This window comes from Podarcis muralis, chromosome 3 (genome assembly GCF_964188315.1).
Source record: "Podarcis muralis chromosome 3, rPodMur119.hap1.1, whole genome shotgun sequence".
NCBI classification, from domain to species: domain Eukaryota; kingdom Metazoa; phylum Chordata; class Lepidosauria; order Squamata; family Lacertidae; genus Podarcis; species Podarcis muralis.
The window spans coordinates 114,291,761-114,312,514 of record NC_135657.1 but is presented as its reverse complement, the minus strand read 5'-3'; the positions used below and the strand labels follow the sequence as shown (position 1 = coordinate 114,312,514).

Genomic DNA, 20,754 nt, shown 5'->3' with positions numbered 1-20,754 from the left:
CATATCCACTTCTAACTGTAGCTTCTTGTCCCACATAGAGATTTCTCAGGAGACAGATGAGGTGATCAGGCACTCCCATTTCTTTAAGAACTTGCCATAGTTTGCTGTGGTCGACACAGTCAAAGGCTTTTGCATAGTCAATGAAGCAGAAGTAGATGTCTTTCTGGAACTCTCTACCTTTCTCCATAATCCAGCGCATGTTTGCAATTTGGTCTCTGGTTCCTCTGCCTCTTCTAAATCCAGCTTGCACTTCTGGGAGTTCTCAGTCCACATACTGCTTGAGCCTTCCTTGTAGAATTTTAAGCATGACCTTTTTAGCGTGTGAAATGAGTGCAATTGTGCGGTAGTTGGAGCATTCTTTGGCACTGCCCTTCTTTGGGATTGGGATGTAGACTGATCTTCTCCAGTCCTCTGGCCACTGCTGAGTTTTCCAAATTTGCTGGCATATTGAGTGTAGCACCTTAACAGGGGAAATACTTAATATACATAATAATATACATAATACATAATACATAATAATAAAGGGATGATTGTTGTTGATGATGATTTTAAATCTCTGCCGGGCTCAAAGGCGGCATCCTCCTTTCTTTACGCATTCCCGCGCGCGCACTTGGCACCACCGACGGGTCCCGGGACGCATTCCATGGCGCGCCACGGAGAGGAGCGCCGCGCGCCTGCAGCCTGGCCGGGCAAATCCCCGTCGGGAGGACGGACCTTCCGGCCAGGGGGCAGCGCGGGAGGCCCGCCCACCGACCCGTCCCTCGCCCTCCTCCGGCATCCGCCCTCGCCGCCACCCAGCCCGGCAAGAAGGAGCAGCAGCAGCCGGAGCAGCAGCCGCGCCATGCGCCGGAAAGGGGGTAGCCGCTGGCAGGACGAGGCCGCCGACTCCGGAGCCGAGACGGCCGGGTGAGTGAGTCCCCTCTCCGGTACCCGGGGCTTCTGGTTCCCGGTCCCTTTCCCTAGACAAGGATGCCCATCCGCTTCAGACGGGGATGGGGGTCCCCCTGGACGGGCGTCGAAGATGCAGCATCGAAACCAAAGCGCAACAAGCCCTTAAATATAGGGAAACTCCATAGGTGATCAGCCCCACTCCGGATTCGCTCCTGGAGCGTTTTGGCGCCTCGTCTCGTCCTATCCCTCCCCAAACCTCAAATAATGGAGCGGGAAGGGACCGCCGGGGTCATGTAGTCCAAGGCTCTCCCAAACCGCAGATCATAGAATCATGTAATTGTAAAGGGACCGTTGAGGGTCAATCTAGTCCACCCCCCTTTGCCCAACTTGAGACTCGAACTCAGGACTCTGAGATGAAGAAGCTCAGGCTCTACCGACGGAGCCATCCGACTCGCACAAATCCGAACCTGCTGGTTTGATCCCAAAAGTAATGGGGCTTGTGAGCTGTGATTGAGAGATTTGTGCATTCTTGGGTCTGGGGGTCGGGGTGGAGTGTAGGAAATCTTAGGGAAAGAAAGTAAATTAATTAAACGTCGAAAGTTTAATGTTGTCTGCCTTTCCAGCTAAGCTCTTCTTCAGGGAAACTTGGACAAATGTTTGATCCTAAAAATTTTTTTAGAAAGGTGAACGTGTTCAAATAGAGGTGAGGATTTTGCCTCAAACAGGACGCCTCTCTGCGCGCTTTGTTATAATCAGTGCACAACCATTCCCCTTGCAGAACAGTTTCAGTGGCAGTAGTGATATTGAAAAAATAACCAAAAATTTGGGTAGCTTTTATATGTGGGTATATATAATGTTCTAAAAGGGCTGAGGAGAGAAAGATCTTATATCATTACCTGTTGTTAATAAACTGCCCATATGGGGCATAAAAAGCTTTGGTGAGTAGGAACTTGGGAGCAGTGGCATAGCGTGGGTTGTCAGCACCCGGGGCAAGGCAAGTAATTTGCGCCCCCTAACCCGTGGATTTGCGCCCCCTAACCTGTGGATTTGCCCTAACCCCAGATGTTGCGCCCGGTGCGGCCGGCCCCCCCTGCACCCCCCACGCTACGCCACTGCTTGGGAGCAGGATCCAGGCAGCAGCAGAAATCGTAGTCTGGCAATCAGAATGGGCATGTTTAAGGTACATGCACCCCGCAATCCAAAAATGCAATGGAATTCAAGTGTCTCCCAATTTTAGGGCCGTTTCATGTTTTATCTTGGGTGCATTTGTGCATTACGACCACATTACAATGTGTTCAGTGATCATTGTGTATGTGCACACATCCCTGTCTACATACTCCCACCAGTGTGTGTGCTTGGGCACATATATACATGTGTGTAAGGGATGTGTCTGCGTATGGTCTGGGTCATGCAGCACGTTCTAATGTTTTGTGTATGGACAAGCAGGGGAATATTTCTGTGCTACAGGTGAAATTCGGAAAATTAGAATATTGTGGAAAAGTTCATTTATTTCCAGCGGCGTAGCGTGGGTTGTCAGCACCCGGGGCAAGGCAAGTAATTGGCGCCCCCTAACCCGTGGATTTGCGCCCCCTAACCCGTGGATTTGTGCCCCCTAACCCGTGGATTTGCCCTAACCCCAGATGTTGCGGCCGGTGCGGCTGGCCCCCCCTGCACCCCCACGCTACGCCACTGTTTATTTCAGTAATTCAACTTAAAAGGTGAAACAAATATATGAGATAGACTCATGACTTGCAAAATGAGATATGTCAAGCCTTTATTTGTTATAATTGTGTACAGCTGATGAAAACCCCAAATTAACAATCTCAGAAAATTAGAATATTAAATGAAATCAGCAAAACAAGGACTGCAAATAGAGCAATATTGGACCTCTGAGAAGTAGAAGCATGCATATGTACTCAGTACTTGGTTTGGGCCCCTTTTGCATCAATTACTGTCTCAGTGTAGCGTGGCATGGATGCTATCAGCCTGTGGCACTGCTGAGGTGTTATAGAAGACCAGGATGCTTCAATAACAGCCTTCAGCTCTTCTGCATTGCTTGGTCTTGTGTCTCTCATCTTTCTCTTGGCAATGCCCCATTGATTCTCTATGGGGCCAGCGAGTTTGCTGGCCAATCAAGCACAGTAATCCCACGGGCATTGAACCACCATGATCATCACAATTATAACAAATAAAGGCTTGACATGACTCACTTTGCATGTCAGGAGTCTATCTCATATATTACTTTCACCTTTTAAGTTGAATTACTGAAATAAATGAACTTTTCCACGATATTCTAATTTTCCAAGTTTCACCTGTACATGTAACCTATCCCACAATTTTCATTTTCAACCAAGATGGTTCATAATCATCTTATGAACCAAAGAAGCAGACTGTTCATGTAGCATGTAATAAAAAGGTAAAGGTACCCCTGCCCGTACGGGCCAGTCTTGCCAGACTCTAGGGTTGTGCGCTCATCTCACTCTATAGGCCGGGAGCCAGTGCTGTCCGCAGACACTTCCGGGTCACGTGGCCAGCGTGACATCGCTGCTCTGGCAAGCCAGCGCAGCACACGGAACACCATTTACCTTCCCGCTAGTAAGCGGTCCCTATTTATCTACTTGCACCCGAAGATGCTTTCGAACTGCTAGGTTGGCAGGCGCTGGGACCGAACGACAGGAGCACACCCCGCCGCAGGGATTCGAACCGCCAACCTTTCGATCGGCAAGTCCTAGGTGCTGAGGCTTTAACCCACAGCGCCACCTGCGTCCCTATGTATGTAATAGTCAAAACATATTTTTGCAGCTAGATGTATCTTCGGGGGGCAGGAGGGGGGAGCAGTAAGGCTTCATTCATGCAGAAAATTTTGATTGACACCATTAGAGTATGAGCTTGTAATTGGAATTCCACTCATACATGCAGTCTAAAATAGTGCCCCCAACCAACTTATTTCAAGGAAGTTAAAGACCTTGCTTCCGCATGGACCATACTGTACTATCTGCTGTTTTCTGCTATTTTAAAACTGCATTTATAGCCTGCCTTTCTCCAAAGAACTCGTGGCATCATACATGGTTCTCTCCCTAACCTCCTGAGGGCTTGCAACAACCCTGTGAGATTCAGCAGGCTGAGAGATGGTGACTGGTCCAAAGACACCTTCATAGCTGAGTGGGGATTTGAACCCAGGTCTCCCAGGGGCTAGCTTGACACCCTAACCATAATGACATAACCCAAGTCCCCATTGTTCGCCAGCCCTACAGAACTTAACATTTATTTTTTATTTTTTTACTGTAGGTCAGAATACAGCTGTGTGTCATCTTCCAGCAGTGAGTATAATTTTGTTCTTCTGTTAGTGTCCACTTAATGAAGTCGTAGCTACCTGTGGGAAGCTTTGGGGACAGGGCCAGTTCACCCTCAGGCTCCACAGGGGCAGCAGATGCAGTCTCCAAGAAATACCGCCTGCTGCTGGTGCCAAAATGTCTTGGCCTGGCCCTGTCTGGTATGCACATTTTCAAGGTACCTTGGGTTACAGACGCTTCAGGTTACAGGTGCTTCAGGTTACAGACTCTGCTAACCCAGAAATAGTCCCTCAGGTTAAGAACTTTGCTTCAGGATGAGAACAGAAATTGCGCGGCGGCAGCAGGAGGCCCCATTAGCTAAAGTGGTACCTCAGGTTAAGAACAGTTTCAGGTTAAGAACGGACCTCCGGAACGAATTAAGTTCTTAACCCGAGGTACCACTGTATGTGGGTGGGGAGCCTCTACTGAACTAGTATGGAGGAAGAAAGATTGTCTGAAAAGGGTGGAACATTCACTAATAGGAAGGGGCTTTAGGCTGCAATCCTGCACATCTGTACCTGGGAGTATTGAAGTAACACGGGCTTACTTCATCTACTTACTTCGAGTAAACATGCGTAGGCTAGTAAGTGCGTGCCTCTGCATAGTCAAGAAGTCCAGGCCAGTTTGGGCAAGCCAGGACCTTCGTTGCTGGTGGTAGATGTAGGTGGACCTTTCACTGAGATGTGTGTGTGGCACTTAATGACGACAGTCAGACACAGACTGGGGACGGACCCAAACTGTGTGGTACATGTGTTGCAGCCATGGTGGCACAGAGGCATGTATGACTCTTCTTCTCCATCCCAGCTCAATCTCAGAAGCTACTCAGTAGGTGGGTATTTTGTTTTGGAAAGAAAATTCCAGTGCCTAACTTGGGGGCAGCCAAAAGGGTGCTCTCCAAATGTCATTGGACCACAACTCCCATCATCCTCAAGATTGGCTATGCTGGCTGTGACTGATGGGAGTTAGAGTACAACAATATCTGACTGCCCCCTGGTAACCTATCCAGTGTGGAGTGTGTGCCCCTATTGTTGGAGACTCTGCTGTGGCTGGTGAAAAGGCCATGCATTGTGGAGAGGACTTTCTAGTGGGAAATCTATGGCACTCCAGCTCCCATCAGCCCTAGCCAGCATGGCCAATGGTCAGGGATGATGGGAAGTGTAGTCCAACACTCTTTCAGCCGACAGCAGAATGAATTGGGTGAATTCATCCAAGGCTGAACCCGAGGTTCCATCAAGAAGGCTCTGGAACGGTGAAAAGTGATTAGTCTGACACAACCAACAGAGCAAACTTTGTTTCCTGTCTTTGGACTGTCCTAGAAATGCATTATTTTCAGGGCTAGCATGTTGAGAAGACTCCGTTGTCCTGTCAGATAATTGCTGCTTGAGATTACAGGTCCGTATTGCATAAGCTCTCTTTGTGTGGTGTTGTTGTTTAGTCGTTTAGTCGTGTCCGACTCTTCATGACCCCATGGACCAGAGCACGCCAGGCACCTCTGTCCTCCACTACCTCCCGCAGTTTGGTCAAACTCATGCTGGTAACCTCGAAAACACTATCCAACCATCTTGTCCTCTGTCGCCCCCTTCTCCTTGTGCCCTCCATCTTTCCCAGCATCAGTGTCTTCTCCAGGGAGTCTTCTCTTCTCATGAGGTGGCCAAAGTACTGGAGCCTCAGCTTCACGATCTGTCCTTCCAGTGAGCACTCAGGGCTGATTTCCTTAAGAATGGATGCGTTTGATCTTCTTGCAGTCCATAGGACACTCAAGAGTCTTCTCCAGCACCATAATTCAAAAGCATCAATTCTTCAGCGATCAGCCTTCTTTATGGTCCAGCTCTCACTTCCATACATCACTACTGGGAAAACCATGGCTTTAACTATACGGACCTTTGTTGGCAAGCTGACGTCTCTACTTCTCAAGATGCTGTCTAGGGCTGTCATTGCCCTTCTCCCAAGAAGCAGGCGTCTTTTAATTTCGTGGCTGCTGTCACCATCTGCAGTGATCATGGAGCCCAAGAAAGTAAAATCTCTCACTGCTTCCATTTCTTCCCCTTCTATTTGCCAGGAGGTGATGGGACCAGTGGCCATGATCTTCGTTTTTTTGATGTTGAGCTTCAAACCATATTTTGCGCTCTCCTCTTTCACCCTCATTAAAAGGTTCTTTAATTCCTCCTCACTTTCTGCCACCAAGGTTGTGTCATCTGCATATCTGAGGTTGTTGATAATTCTTCCGGCAATCTTAATTCCAGTTTGGGATTCATCCAGCCCAGCCTTTCGCATGATGTATTCTGCATATAAATTAAATAAGCAGGGTAGAGCAGTTAAATTGCTCTGCTTTGATTTGTGGATCAGTTATTAGGGATTGTGTTGTTTCTGCACTTGAGGTTGCCGAGAATAGTTTGACCATTACTGCCTACACGGTAGTGTCTTCTCCTGCATCTTAATCATTGGACGTCACCCTAGTTTTTAGAGGAGCTGACACACACACACAGCAGCGAGACAGAAGACTAGCTCACCTGCCTCTGGACATATTAGGCTGAAAATGAGTACGCATTATGGGGAAGTTTTGGTTCCTTTCCATACCAGAGCCCATTAGCACAGTGGAGGCTCTGCTCTTCTGCAGTCAACTGGAAGCAAAATTAAAATTGTGTTTCTGGAAAGGTTGCCCCAAAGGGAATGCGTGCCTCAGGCTAACCAAGGCTTCCCACCCTGTTATGTAATAATGAAGTGAAATATTTATCTCAATTCCAGAGAAAACAGCTAGTGTGGAAACGACACGGTAGCAAATAAATCAACACACCTACTTGTCATTGTTGCTGTAAAGTACTTTCCTTTATAACCTCCCCAGATAATGAGAGAGTGGACTGGCGAACTCAGGCTGTGCCCAAGGCTTTTTGCGATGACAGAAACCAGTTTGCACATTCTTTTGTTTCAGCTGTACTTGGGTGCTGCTAGTGTGACTATGGTTTCAGGATTTGTGTTAGTTGTTGTTGTTTAGTCGTTTAGTCGTGTCCGACTCTTTGTGACCCCATGGACCAGAGCACGCCAGGCCCTCCTGTCTTCCACTGCCTCCCGCAGTTTGGTCAAACTCATGCTGGTAGCTTCGGGAACACTGTCCAACCATTTCGTCCTCCGTCGTCCCCTTCTCCTTGTGCCCTCCATCTTTCCCAACATCAGGGTCTTTTCCAGGGAGTCCTCTTCTCATGAGGTGGCCAAAGTCTTGGAGCCTCAGCTTCACGATCTGTCCTTCCAGTGAGCACTCAGGGCTGATTTCCTTAAGAATGGATCGGTTTGATCTTCTTGCAGTCCATGGGACTCTCAAGAGTCTCCTCCAGCACCATAATTCAAAAGCATCAATTCTTCGGCGATCAGCCTTCTTTATGGTCCAGCTCTCACTTCCATACATCACTATTGGGAAAACCATAGCTTTAACTATACGGACCTTTGTTGGCAAGGTGATGTCTCTGCTTTTTTGTGTTATTAGAGGTTCTGAAATGTTCTTTTTCCTGATACTAATTTCAGTTGATAGTGCCAATAAAGGCAGAAGGTTGCTTGGAGGCATCCGCTCTGCTCTGCCTTCACAGTTGCTAGAAACTGCAGGAAGAGAAAATGGTGTTGTGCATCTAGTTGGCCACTTTGAGAACAAGATGCTTGACTACAGGGGCCATTCATTGGCTGGATCTAGTGGCGGAGGAACCCTCTCCGGCACCTGAGGTGGGACACCACGTAAGCGGCATCCCGTACGGCGTGCGTGTGTGCGGCATCCCATACAGATTGAGCACGCACAGCAGCCTGTACGGTCGCCGTGCGAGAGGCAGCCTGTACGGACACCCGTATGGACGGCACACGAGAGCAGCAGCCCTTATGGGCGCCGCATGAGCGCGCCCTTGGCTGCTCTACAGCTGGGGGGAGGCAGGGGCCATCTTGTCACACACACACTCCCGAGTGGCACCCAGGGCGTCCCGCCCCCCACTTCATACGCCTCTGGCTGGATCCACAGGTTCTCCTTATGTTCATTTGGGTAAGCGCTTGTGAGCTAGAGCAATATTTATTGTAGCTAATGAAAACCAGGCAGAAGAAGCTGGATCGTCGGTTGCCTATACCTTCTAAGAAGTGTAGGCAGCAATAATGCCTCAAGTGTGTGATTGTTTGGACCCAGTGCTAGGAATTAGCCAGGCGTGTTTGGCAAGCGGTGTGGGTCCAGTTGCGACCACATGGAGATCTCTGGATGCCACGTTGATGACTGGGGAAAGCAAAATGTCACTTAGAAAAGGGCTGGATCTAGACACATCAAAGAAGCGTTTCAGTTAAACGCGTCGTAAACTTTGTATGAGAAATCGAGTTGGCAAAAACAGAGCTCCACAGCGCCATCTGGTGTCACAGTGCTTTAATGCATATACAATGTGTATAAAGCGCTTTTTCTTTCCCAATGTAGGTGAGTCCAAGGATCTGAAATAATTTCCTTGAAGATTGAATTTGTTTTATTCTGGATTGCAATGTGTTGTAAAATGCTTTGAGTTTTCCCCCCTTTAAAATATAAAGTGGTATAGAAATGAAATTAGTAGTAGTAGTAGTAGTAGTAGTAGTAGTAATAATAATAATAATAATAATAATAATAATAATAATAATAATAATAATAAAAATCCCATTGCAAAAAAATAACCAAAGCAGCACCAAGGCATTCCATTATGGCGACTGCAACCTAGGTTTAAGGTGCCATTTGGCAATTAGATTCTATATCTGCGTTTCTAACACAGTTTGGATCTACTTACTGAATAGAGAGAGTGCTGTTGTGCTCAGATTCTCCACTGTGAGAAGAGGACGTTGGACTAGGAGTTGGGCTGGGAGTTGCAGCTCTGTGCAGGACTTACATTCAGCACCCTTAACAAACTACAGTTCCCAGGATTCTTTGGGGGAAGCCATGATGGGTAATTGTGGCACAAGAGTGCTCTAAGTGTATGGTGTAGAGGTGACCTTAGTCTTCATCTGAATTTATTTGCACATTTCTACTTTGAGGGATGCTTTCAAGTGTCTTGTGGGTTTCTAAGCTTCTCATTCCCTGCCGCCACGTTGTAAATGGTTGTGACATCTGTCAAAGTGGTTACACCTCCAGGAGTGAAGCACAAAAGGATCATCTCACTCGCGGCTTCTCTACTGACCTACATGCAGCGAGTTGGGCTGCTAGATATACTGTAGTTTAAGTTGGTTTCCAGTTTAACTTCAAAGTCCATGCCAAATTTAGAGGTTTTGCTGTTTTCTTCTTCAGTCTGTTAGCTGGAGGGTTAAAAGTGTCGGTTCACATTGAAAGAGATTTGCAAAATCACCCCGAGCTATTTTAATTATACTGACTGAAGTGATACATTTTTGCTTCGCATCAAAGGCAGAACCGCTGGTCATCTGTGTGTGTCAGGCAGATGAATGATCTGAAGTGACATTGCCCATGTTTGCGTAAAAGAGGACAACTTGTTGGCTATTCTTTGCCTGTTCGGCATTCTGGCTTGTGGGTATGGCATCGTACCACCTTCTAGAGACTTGAGGATATCACAAATAGCTCCTCCTCTGGAATGTCTAGATGGATGGACTAGCCTTCTTTCCTCCTTTCCCAACTTATTTCTTGCTCCATCTATCCAGCTGATGAAATTCTGTGCTCTATCTCCTCCTTAGTCTTCCTGAGCATTGAAGAGATGTTCACCTCAGATTCTGAAGCCTGCTGGGCAACAGCTCCTGATGTAGGCTTCAGAATTAATGAGATGGAACTGAGCAGCCAGAACACACATCAGCTTAAAATGAAGAGAAGTTCTCCCCTTGCCTGCAGCCAGTCCTTTATTATGTTACTGAATTTGGGGTTTGAGTGTCTCACTGGCACCATTGGACCAGACACACTTCATCCCTGAGAGCCTAGTGGTCCAGATATGTCTTGGAACAGGATTGGCAGTTATGGGTTATCTGATGTATGCAGATTTATGATGGAGACGTGGACTGAATTCTCTGTTTGGGACCCAAACCTGTGGCAAGTATGACCCAATACAGATTCCAAGGGGTTGTATTCAGAGACTGGGAGAGGCCGCCGAGACCATATAACACCAGTCTTGAAAGACCTACACTGGCTCCCAGTACGTTTCCGAGCACAATTCAAAGTGTTGGTGCTGACCTTTAACCCCTAAACGGCCTCGGTCCAGTACACCTGAAGGAGCGTCTCCACCTCCATCGTTCTGCCCGGACACTGAGGTCCAGCGCCGAGGGCCTTCTGGCGGTTCCCTCACTGCGAGAAGCCAAGTTACAGGGAACCAGGCAGAGGGCCTTCTCGGTAGTGGCACCCGCCCTGTGGAATGCCCTCCCACTAGATGTCAAAGAGAAAAATAACTACCAAACTTTTAGAAGACATCTGAAGGCAGCCCTGTTTAGAGAAGCTTTTAATGTTTAATAGGTTATTGTATTTTAGTGTTTTGTTGGAAGCCGACCAGAGTGCCTGGGGAAACCCAGCCAGATGGGCGGGGTATAAATAATAAATTATTATTATTATTATTATTATTATTATTATTATTATTATTATTGCTATGCAGGAGTGAAATGACTTCTTGCACAATGGGATTCCCCCTCCACACACCCTAACTCTGTTATGGGGGTTCCCCAAACCTTTGGAGCAGATTTGGGGACAGTGTGGGGTGTGTGAAGGGTGAAGAAATGGTGGGGGGAGTCCTATTGCACAAGTGGAAGTTCTTCCATTTGGTCATTTAGTTACTTGAAAACCACACCTTTATAGAAAACTGAATGTAAACCGTTGCAAACCAAACCAGAATGACTGAGATTTCCCCCTCCTCCATTCAGGTGAACTTTCTGTGGAGAATGTGCAGGATCCTTTCCTTCTTAGCATGCACCTAATTGCAGACCCAGGAGACTCCGGTGTCCTCCAGCAAGCTATCGATAGCCTATTGGCATGGATCCACCCAGATCTCCAACTCTTCCGCGTTTCGGAAAGGAGGAAACCAAGGAAGCCTGACAAGGCCATAGTCTCCCAGCCGGCCCTTGCAGTAATCCTCTTTCTGAAGGAAGAATATGATGAGGAGCCGATCCTGCAACTTCACGAGTCCTTTCAAAGGCCACCCTGGCATTACCACCACACAGAACAGGTACATGGCAACTTCCTCCCTTACATGCCAGGCAGCCAGGACTTTTTCACCTTGGCACCAGGCACTCCTCTGTGGGCCATACGGCCAGTGCATTACGGGAAGGAAATAATACGCTTCACAATCTACTGCAGGAATGAAAAATTTGCCAGCGTTATGAAGCTCTACGAACTCATTCTGAGAAGACGAGTTTGCCAGAGAAAGGCAGGCTTTTGTGTGTTCCCTGTCTATTCCAATGTGGATATTGATATTCAGTTGTCTTTAAAGAGGCTTCCCAAAGGCCATGTGCCAAGTCCCACAGACTCAGCGCTGCTGGAATTCCGAGTCAAAGATATTGAGCAGCTGATGTCTCTCTTGCCGAATCCTTGCAGCCGGATCAGCGAAGGCAGGTGGCAAACTGAAGATCCTGATGGGAACAAGATCCTCCTGCAGGTATTTCTTAGCACCCCTAAATCTCCATGTGGCATTTGGGAATGCAGATTTTAAGCTGCCATGCATGGGGTGGCGGGTGGGAATCAGAATGTCTCTGAAGGATACGCAGCATAATTCTGTGTAAAGTTTCCTTGGAAATAAGTACTATTAAGTTCCATCAGAAAAGTCCCTACTTTTGTTTCCAGACTGAAATGAACTGCCCACATATTGTCCATGTAATAAATAATTATTATGGTCTAGTGAGCTCCCTGTAACACCAGTATGAATTGTTTCATACTAATCACCAACCATTGCCAAAGACCCCTGGTCTTTTGGTGTGGACTGGGGTGATGGTGCCAACACACCAGAGGGTGAATAAAGTTTACTGTCCCTTAGCACAATTCACATAGATTTCTCTAGTTTGAAAGATCCATTGCTTCCAATTCTAAACTTTCACTTTGAACCTTATGGACCGCAGAAAGTAGAAGCATTGTATAAATAGAAAGAACCTTGTCAACTCTTTTCTGTGTTAGCTTGTTCCTGGACTGACTCTGTATATTTTTCCACAGTCTGTCAGATTTTTTTACTGTGCATGATGGAGAAATTCAAAAACAGCAAGAAGCCAAAGGCCTAGTTCACATGTAAACCATGGCTAAGTGTGAATGTGGGAACTGAGTACAAAAATCACAGCCACTTTGCTCATCCCCGGGTCCTGGTACTGCTGGCTTACTCCCCGGAGCTAAGTCATGGTGTGGCTTAGAGTTACAGTGGTGCCCCGCAAGACGAATGCCTCGCAAGACGAAAAACTCGCTAGATGAAAGGGTTTTCCGTTTTTTGAGTCGTTCCGCAAGACGAATTTCCCTATGGGCTTGCTTCGCAAGACAAAACGTCTTGCGAGTTCTTGCGAGTTTGTTTCCTTTTTCTTAAAGCCGCTAAGCCGTTAATAGCCGCTAAGCCGCTAATAGCCGTGCTTCGCAAGACGAAAAAACCGCAAGACGAAGAGACTCGCGGAACAGATTAATTTCGTCTTGCGAGGCACCATTGTACGTGTGAACCTTGACAAACCACGAACCCAAGTTCAGATGTAGCGCTAAACCAAACCGTGGCTCATCTTTGTGTCTTGGAACAGCAGCAGCAGGACTGAGGAAGGAGGGAAATGGCTGCAATTTTTGCCATGAATACACACATGCTCATATGTCCATGCTTAGCCATGGTTTCCTTAAGATTAGAGGTAAAGGGGGGTAAAGGTTGTTTTATACAAAGATCTTTCAGCTGTGTTACAGGAACAATAACATTGTGACGACATTTGATTTGATTAGTCAACAGGCAACGCTCTTAGGATGATATTGGCAAAGTACTTTCAAAGGACGAAGAATATAGAATAGGTGTGTTCTTGGCTGCAGGTTGTGGTTAGTCAGGAGATTGTGTAGTCATGAATCCAAGTTTAGTTAACACGCTAAGCCAAACCATGGTTTAGCTCAGCATGGGAGCAAAAGCAAAGTGCTGCAAGCTGTGCTTGAGAGAGCGCAGTTGGTAAAGCATGGAACTCTGAATTTCTGGGTCGTGGGTTCAAGCCCAATGTTGGGCAAAAGATTCCTGCATTGCTGAACTATTACTCTCAGTTTCTCAGGCACTCTTTACATACAAGTTGTAATAAGGTGCTTAACTTTGGAAACAATTAGTTCAGCAGCAGATTCTTTTTCTACCGTTTAATCAGGCAACTGTGGAACTTTATGGAAGTAGCTAAGTCTGGTATAAAATGTAGCAGGATAGCATCATTTTATTCTAGGACTTCTGTGCATTTAGTGGGAAACTTTGGGAAATCGGTGCAAGATTTTTGAAGGACGTGGATATGTTTACTTTTAGAGAATGGTATAGTTGCTAGGCTTCGCGTCATCTAGACAACAGTGCAATCAGAATAAACTGGTGCGACATCTGGCAACTGTGCAGCTCTGTTTAAGACAGAAACAGTTCTTTATTGCCTTGCTGATATAAGTGTATCAGTTTGTACATAGAGCTTTTGTTACTTAGAACTGCAGACTCCAGTTGAGTCCATGTTCCTTGTGCTCTTTGCTTCTGACTCAGTCTGCAGAAAACAAGCAGTTCTCTGTCAGCACTAATGGCCCTGCAGAAACCAAAAATATAAAGGAGAAAGAAAAGGCAACAATGCAGTAGTGGTTCTTTTCCTTAAACCAGCTGGAGGATTTTATCTCTGGAGAGGGTAGTTCTCCAAAGCGGGAAATAAGATTTCTCCACAATGCTTGCTAGTTTATAAGCTTGTTATTTCCATGCCACCTTTTAAGAAAGAAGAAAAGGCTTAGGGCTTTGTATATTAGCAGTGCTAATCTGTTGTAGGATACAAGTTCTGATTCTGCAGTGCGATCCAATGCATGCCTACTCAGAAGCAATTAACATTTAATTCAACAAGACTTACTCCAAGGTAAACAGTAGCCTTCATCAACTTGGTACATTGATGATGTTTTCCACTACATTTCCCCTAAGCTCCAGGCTCCCCAGCCAATTACTATTGCTGATTAATGCAACCAGTGGCCATTTAACATGTAGTAGATAATTCAGCTCTGGAAATAAAGGTTTGTTGTTAATGTGGCCTCCTCCCTTTTCATCCCTCTTCTTCACAGCAGGCCCGGTATAGGAAGTGTGGTAAGCTGAACAAGTTTTCCTCGCCGTCTCCTGCAAGGCACCTTCCTGTTACACCGCTTCCAAGTTTTCTTCCCCAAAGCAGCAGATGGACTCCCAACAAAGCCAGTGATCCTTCAAAACCAGTTTATTCCATTGCGTTTCACCATGCCAGCCTGTGCCTTGGCGTTTCCCAGCAGGACTTGAGAAATCACAGCCAAGCACTTTCCGCCGGTGGAGCCTCTGCCGACTCATTTCAGCGAAGCAAGTCTCTTGCCTGCTTGCCCACAATGCGCTCTTCGCTGGTCCCCAAATCTTTTCATTTTAGTGAGCCAAATTCATTAAGCACTTTCTCTTCTGGGCACAGGACAAGAAGCAGAGTTAACATTGATGACTTGGAAGGAGTTCAGGAGACTGATGTGGACACAGGGATGAAACTTGCCTTCGCTGATCTATCTGTGGTCTCGGCTTATTCAGTTTCAGATGGGTTCAGCAGTGACGTGGAAGCGAAGACTAAGCATCCTGCACAAGGGCAAAGTGTCAAGAGATTTAAGGAGCCCGGCTCTCGAGGAAGATCCCCATCAACCAAGTGTAACATCTTTGAATTATCTTCCGGCTCGCTTCCTTTTCCTTTTGATTGGTTTTCCAGCTCTTCAGAGTCACATTCAGGTTCCCCATCAGCCGGTTCCTTTGAGATAAAATGTTTGCCAAGAGGAACCGTTTTCCCTTTTGCTGACAGCAGAACAACTGGTGGTGGGAAAAGCAATGAAGAAGAATTCTACATCTGAACCTGTGTGTGTGTGTGTGTGTGTGTGTGTGTGTGAGAGAGAGAGAGAGAGAGAGAGAGAGAGAGAGAGAGAGCCCAAGACCTGTTTGCTGCCCTGGGGTCTTGTGGTAAGTGTGAATGTTTAATTTCATTTCACTTTTAATTGGTACACCGCCTTTCTATATTACTATACACAAGGCGGTTTGCAAGCTGAAGAAACAACAAAATAGGCAGCAAAGATCACACACCTAATAACAATCTGATCCAATAATAAAAACATAACTTTAAAATAAGCAGCTTACATCAAATAAAGCAATATTCAATAATCCATTAGAATATAATAGTAAACAGTAAAATTAAATGTCTGCAAATAATAATTAAACAGTTTACACTTAACAATCACAATAAAGAATGACTAAACTATAATATGCGGGTGGCACATTGGGATGCGGGTCGCGTTGTGGGTTAAACCACAGAGCCTAGGGCTTGCCAATCAGAAGGTCAGTGGTTCGAATCCCCACAACGGGGTGAGCTCCCGTTGTTCGGTCCCTGCTCCTGCCAACCTAGCAGTTCGAAAGCATGTCAAGTGCAAGTAGATAAATAGGTACCGCTCCGGCGGGAAGGTAAACGGCGTTTCTGTGCACTGCTCTGGTTCGTCAGAAGCGGCTTAGTCATGCTGGCCACATGACCCGGAAGCCGTACGCCGGCTCCCTCGGCCAGTAAAGCGAGATGAGCGCCGCAACCCCAGAATCGTCCACGACTGGACCTAACGGTCAGGGGTCCCTTTACCTTTAAACTATAATCAGTAAAAATAACGGCAAGTCACAATGCACAAAATACCACAAAACATACAAAACCATGTAAAAGGATCAAATTGAGAAACAGGGACACACAACTTATGCAATATATATATATATATGTATATGTATATGTATATGTATATGTATATGTATATCCCTGAACTCCTCTCTTTCGAGCTGCTTCTGCTGTTCTTGAAGTCATGGTCTGGGAAAGTTTCCTAGCGCTAGAGGATGGAGCATGGCAGGTGGAAAAAGCCTTTGACTGATGATGGCAGCACTAGGTCTCTCTTCCACTAGCTCTTGTCTCCCTCAGGCAGCTGTAATTTACAGGTAGTGCTAAAGCTGAAGGTTTTCTGAAGATAATATGACAATTTTACATATATTCTCACTTGGGGAGTGAGTGCAGTGCACTACGGTTTTGTTCCATTGTGTACTGTTGGAAGTTTTGTAGATTTCTCCCATCCCCACACACCAAAACACTCCCTCCTGTTTGGTTGCAGTGCCTGTCTGCCAGTTAGAACCCAGTTTAGATTTTCCAGCTGGAGTGAAAAATATTAGCTATGCTATCTGATAGAGAAACTTGACATTGTAGGGACTAGGTGCCTTAAATGAGACAGTATTCTGGATATCTTAGGCCACTGCTTATAACTATGTGACACTCTTTTGAGCCCTGAGATTCCGTCTCTCAGCATCTTAGCTGATAATCTTACAGCGTCTCTAGCAGTTCCAGCTAAATCCCGTACCAGGACAGCACTAACGGTGAGGCTTGGTGTGATCAGGAGTGCTGTGAAGCTAAGAAAAGCACAGCTAAACAGATTAAAGTAGATAACTCTGAACTGTCAGTTAAAGATCTTACTGGATTGAATAGGGAATGCAAAAGCTTACAGAGTTATAAAAAGTCCTATCGGGAAAGGCATTTATGGTTATTCCTGTTGAGGAACGTCATTTGGGAATAAAATTCTTCAGTAACGGTTGTTACTGCATGTGCAGTCGCTTTCCTGGCAAATATCTCAAATGAGACTTGGAAACAACACTTCCTTGCTATTTTAATAAATTAAATGCTGGTTTTAGTCTTGAATCCAACCTTTGACACTGTTATTTCTTATCTTGATCCCTTGGCCCAAGATCACATTTTGAGAAGGTAGAAAGGGATCATTACACAGTTTGCTAACCATAACAGTCTGGAGGACAGGGATGTCGCTAGCAAGAAGTTAAAAAGCAATTTAGATTGGTAGGTGTGTGCCGTTGCCAAATCATCATTTTCATAATTCATTCCTTAGGGTGGAAATTGAGTGGGACCTATTTATAAGACAGGTGATAACCTAACAGAGCCTTCTCCCCATGTGATGCACATGGGGAGCCCTGGATGGGGCTGACGGGAGTTGCAGTCCCAAACATCTGGATGGCACCAGGTTGAAGAAGACTGATCTGACTAGGGAGGAGATAGCCTGAATCTTTGCAAAATGATATGCCAAACACAAAATTATTTTTCTGCATTCAGCTTTCAACTATGGAAAATAGTTTTGTATATGTACACTTACATACAAATGCATTATGGTTAGTAGTTTGCATACTGTCTTTGTGGCTTTAAATTTTTTGATGCATGTGACGAGTGAATACTATGGGAGAAGTTCTCTAGAACCAGCCTGTGGAAATGCCAAAAAAAAAAAAAAAAAGATTGTGCACCTTTAGAAAAGTTCTTGTTCTCTCTTTTAAGAAAGAGATGAAATTGATCTGGGGGCTGCTGGTTCCATCTTGTGGTTTGGTCTAATGTGTAGCTTTAGATTAGGCTAAAAGCACCCACTGTTTACATACACACACACCTCAAATAGATGCTGAGTTGATGTTGTTGTGTTTTTTTAAAAAAAAAACTAGGTTCAATCAATCTATTAATATTTTTTATGCCTATTTCTGTCTTCATGGGACGCGGGTGGCGCTGTGGGTAAAAGCCTCAGCGCCTAGGGCTTGCCGATCGAAAGGTCGGCGGTTCGAATCCCCGCGGCGGGGTGCGCTCCCGTTGTTCGGTCCCAGCGCCTGCCAACCTAGCAGTTCGAAAGCACCCCCGGGTGCAAGTAGATAAATAGGGACCGCTTTCTAGCGGGAAGGTAAACGGCATTTCCGTGTGCGGCTCTGGCTCGCCAGAGCAGCGATGTCACGCTGGCCACGTGACCCGGAAGTGTCTCCGGACAGCGCTGGCCCCCGGCCTCTAGAGTGAGATGGGCGCACAACCCTAGAGTCTGTCAAGACTGGCCCGTACGGGCAGGGGTACCTTTACCTTTACCTTATTTCTGTCTTCAAGGTTAGTAGTTCAGAAATCTGCATTGCCTCAATTGCACCACTTCTTGCGAAGTTAAAATGTTCTCCACTCATGGGTTTTGAGTGTTAATCTATGCCCATTTAGTTTGCATTGGTAGTCAGCTGCCTCTGGCATGCGTGAAATGGAATTTCAGAAGAAAAGCGCATCTTCATTGCACAGCTAGCATGAATATTTCTGTCACTACATATTGTATCCTAGGAACTGGGCACAGCAGTCCTAACCCCTGATCTGCAATACTGGTGCAGGTTGACTTGTGGCAGAGCTCTTCCTCTACCTGGCTTTAGGGTTGGGAGACATCACCACAGATGCTATTATTGGTGCAGCAAAAGTAGAGCCCAAGCACTCCGCCCACTTCTACGCTGTCTCACATGATGCAGCGGTGACTCTGCCAACCGCAGCCCAAGTTTGGATTGCTCTGCTAAACATATTGTTGTTGTTCAGTCGTTTAGTCGTGTCCGACTCTTCGTGACCCCATGGACCAAAGCACGCCAGGCACTCCTGTCTTCCACTGCCTCCCGCAGTTTGGTCAAACTCATGCTGGTAGCTTCGAGAACACTGTCCAACCATCTTGTCCTCTGTCGTCCCCTTCTCCTTGTGCCCTCCATCTTTCCCAGCATCAGTGTCTTCTCCAGGGAGTCTTCTCTTCTCATGAGGTGGCTACAGTACTGGAGCCTCAGCTTCACGATCTGTCCTTCCAGTGAGCACTCAGGGCTGATTTCCTTAAGAATGGATGCGTTTGATCTTCTTGCAGTCCATGGGACTCTCAAGAGTCTCCTCCAGCACCATAATTCAAAAGCATCAATTCTTCGGTGATCAGCCTTCTTTATAGTCCAGTTCTCACTTCCATACATCACTACACTATAGCTTTAACTATACGGACCTTTGTTGGCAAGGTGATGTCTCTGCTTTTTAAGATGCCGTCTAGGTTTGTCATCGCTTTTCTCCCAGGAAGCAGGTGTGGAGCAGGAACCTGCAAAGAACTCCAGTATCCCTGCCAAGAAAACTCCATGGACAAAAAAACCAGGCTAAACATATAAAAAAATTCAAATCTTGCAGGGAACTGATTTCAAATCATCCTAGGATCTCCTGAAATTAGTTTTTATAAAATCTGAGTTTTAAGTGCAGGAGGAGGACAACATTTCATGTTTTGGTTTTCTGTGGAAATTGTTTCAATGAAACTCCCAACTGAAGAAGCAGAAATATTCTTTGTAAAAAAGCAATGCAATGCAAATTCATTCTATAGTTATTGGTTACTTTAAGGAATGCTTTAAGAAGGAGTGAAATAGTGGCACAAGTACCACATCATTTATTATCAGAACATAATAACTCATACCTGAAGGAGCGCCTCCACCCCCATCGTTCAGCCCAGACACTGAGATCCAGCGCCGAGGGCCTTCTCAGTAGTGGCGCCCGCCCTGTTAAACGCCCTCCCATCAGATGTCAAAGAGATAAACAACTACCTGAATTTAAAAGATATTTGAAAGCAGCCCTGTATAGGGAAGTTTTTAATGTTTGATGTTTTATCGTGTTTTTAATACTCTGTTGGGAGCTGTCCAGATGGGTGGGATATAAATAATACATTATTATTATTATTATTATTATTATTATTATTATTATTATTATTATTATTTAATGCACCCCCAAGTCCTCATCTTGTAAGCTAAAGAAGATCTCTCTGTATCTATTCTGTTTAGGTTTGGCTCTAACTTTTAACTTTTTCATGGTTGGAGCACTGCACTTAAAGTGGGGCTGTTTTTATTTATTTTTGTCAGATTGGCTAGGATGCTGCCTTTGAGATAGTGAACATCAAGTGTGCTGGACCAACTCCCTATAGAGAAAGGCAGAGAAAGGTTGACTCTCCCTAGGTGAGCAGTAGGGAGAGGATGTCTGCAAGTGAGATATGGAAAGGAAATCAATAATTCTTGTTTTTTTCTGATGCCACTGAGTCATTTTTATTTAGTGGGTCTATTTTTATGTAAGCAACTATTGGCTACTTCTTTGTTATTTATTTGTTATTTAAACACTGGAGTGTTTTATTAAAGTGAAAATTAAGTGGATGGAGTGATGTAAGGAAATCATTGAATAATTGTGCTTGTGAGGACTGTGTGTTTAGATTAGCTTTGTGTAGTGTGGATGTGTAGGTTAATTATTTCACTTGTCATATTATCTGATTTTTTAAATGTTTATTTAAAAAAATGATATATTGTTATTATGTTGCATTTTGAGATACTTTGATATATTTCAATGTTTTGTGTGGTATGGTTTGTTTTGTGGCTTCTGTTGTTTTATGTACATTGCCTAGAGATATTTATTTAATTATGTTACTTAAACTGTGGAATTGTGATTATGATTATTCATAGTTTAATTATTGCTAGATTTCAAATCTGAAATTTGTATTTATTATATTAATTCCTTTTTGTTGAGATTTTGTAAGCCATGTAGCAATTTCTGCTGAAATCCTAAGCAGTATGTAAATTAA

The 20,754-nt window shown here is 45.4% G+C and overlaps 1 protein-coding gene across 2 annotated transcripts; it reads left to right on the top strand.

Annotated features, from left to right (window-relative positions):
• The first annotated feature begins 647 nt into the window (after window positions 1-647).
• On the top strand, window positions 648-15,252 carry FAM124A (family with sequence similarity 124 member A). Of its 2 annotated transcripts, none has more exons than XM_077926520.1 (4): window positions 648-906; window positions 4,180-4,211; window positions 11,046-11,776; window positions 14,398-15,252. In XM_077926520.1, the coding sequence occupies exons 1-4, from the start codon at window positions 842-844 to the stop codon at window positions 15,178-15,180; spliced, it is 1,611 nt and encodes a 536-aa protein (XP_077782646.1). In that variant the 5' UTR covers window positions 648-841; the 3' UTR covers window positions 15,181-15,252. The 2 variants fall into 2 exon arrangements, with proteins under 2 accessions (XP_077782646.1, XP_077782645.1); XM_077926519.1 differs by having other exon boundaries at window positions 14,395-15,252.
• Window positions 15,253-20,754: the final 5,502 nt, after the last annotated feature.

Coding starts and splice junctions, on each gene's coding strand:
- FAM124A (XM_077926519.1), top strand. CDS start 842: ATGCGCCGGAAAGGGGGTAGCCGCTGGCAGGACGAGGCCGCCGACTCC. Junction 4,212..11,045: donor CTGTGTGTCATCTTCCAGCA/GTGAGTATAATT, acceptor TCCTCCATTCAG/GTGAACTTTCTGTGGAGAAT. Junction 11,777..14,394: donor GGAACAAGATCCTCCTGCAG/GTATTTCTTAGC, acceptor TCTTCTTCACAG/CAGGCCCGGTATAGGAAGTG.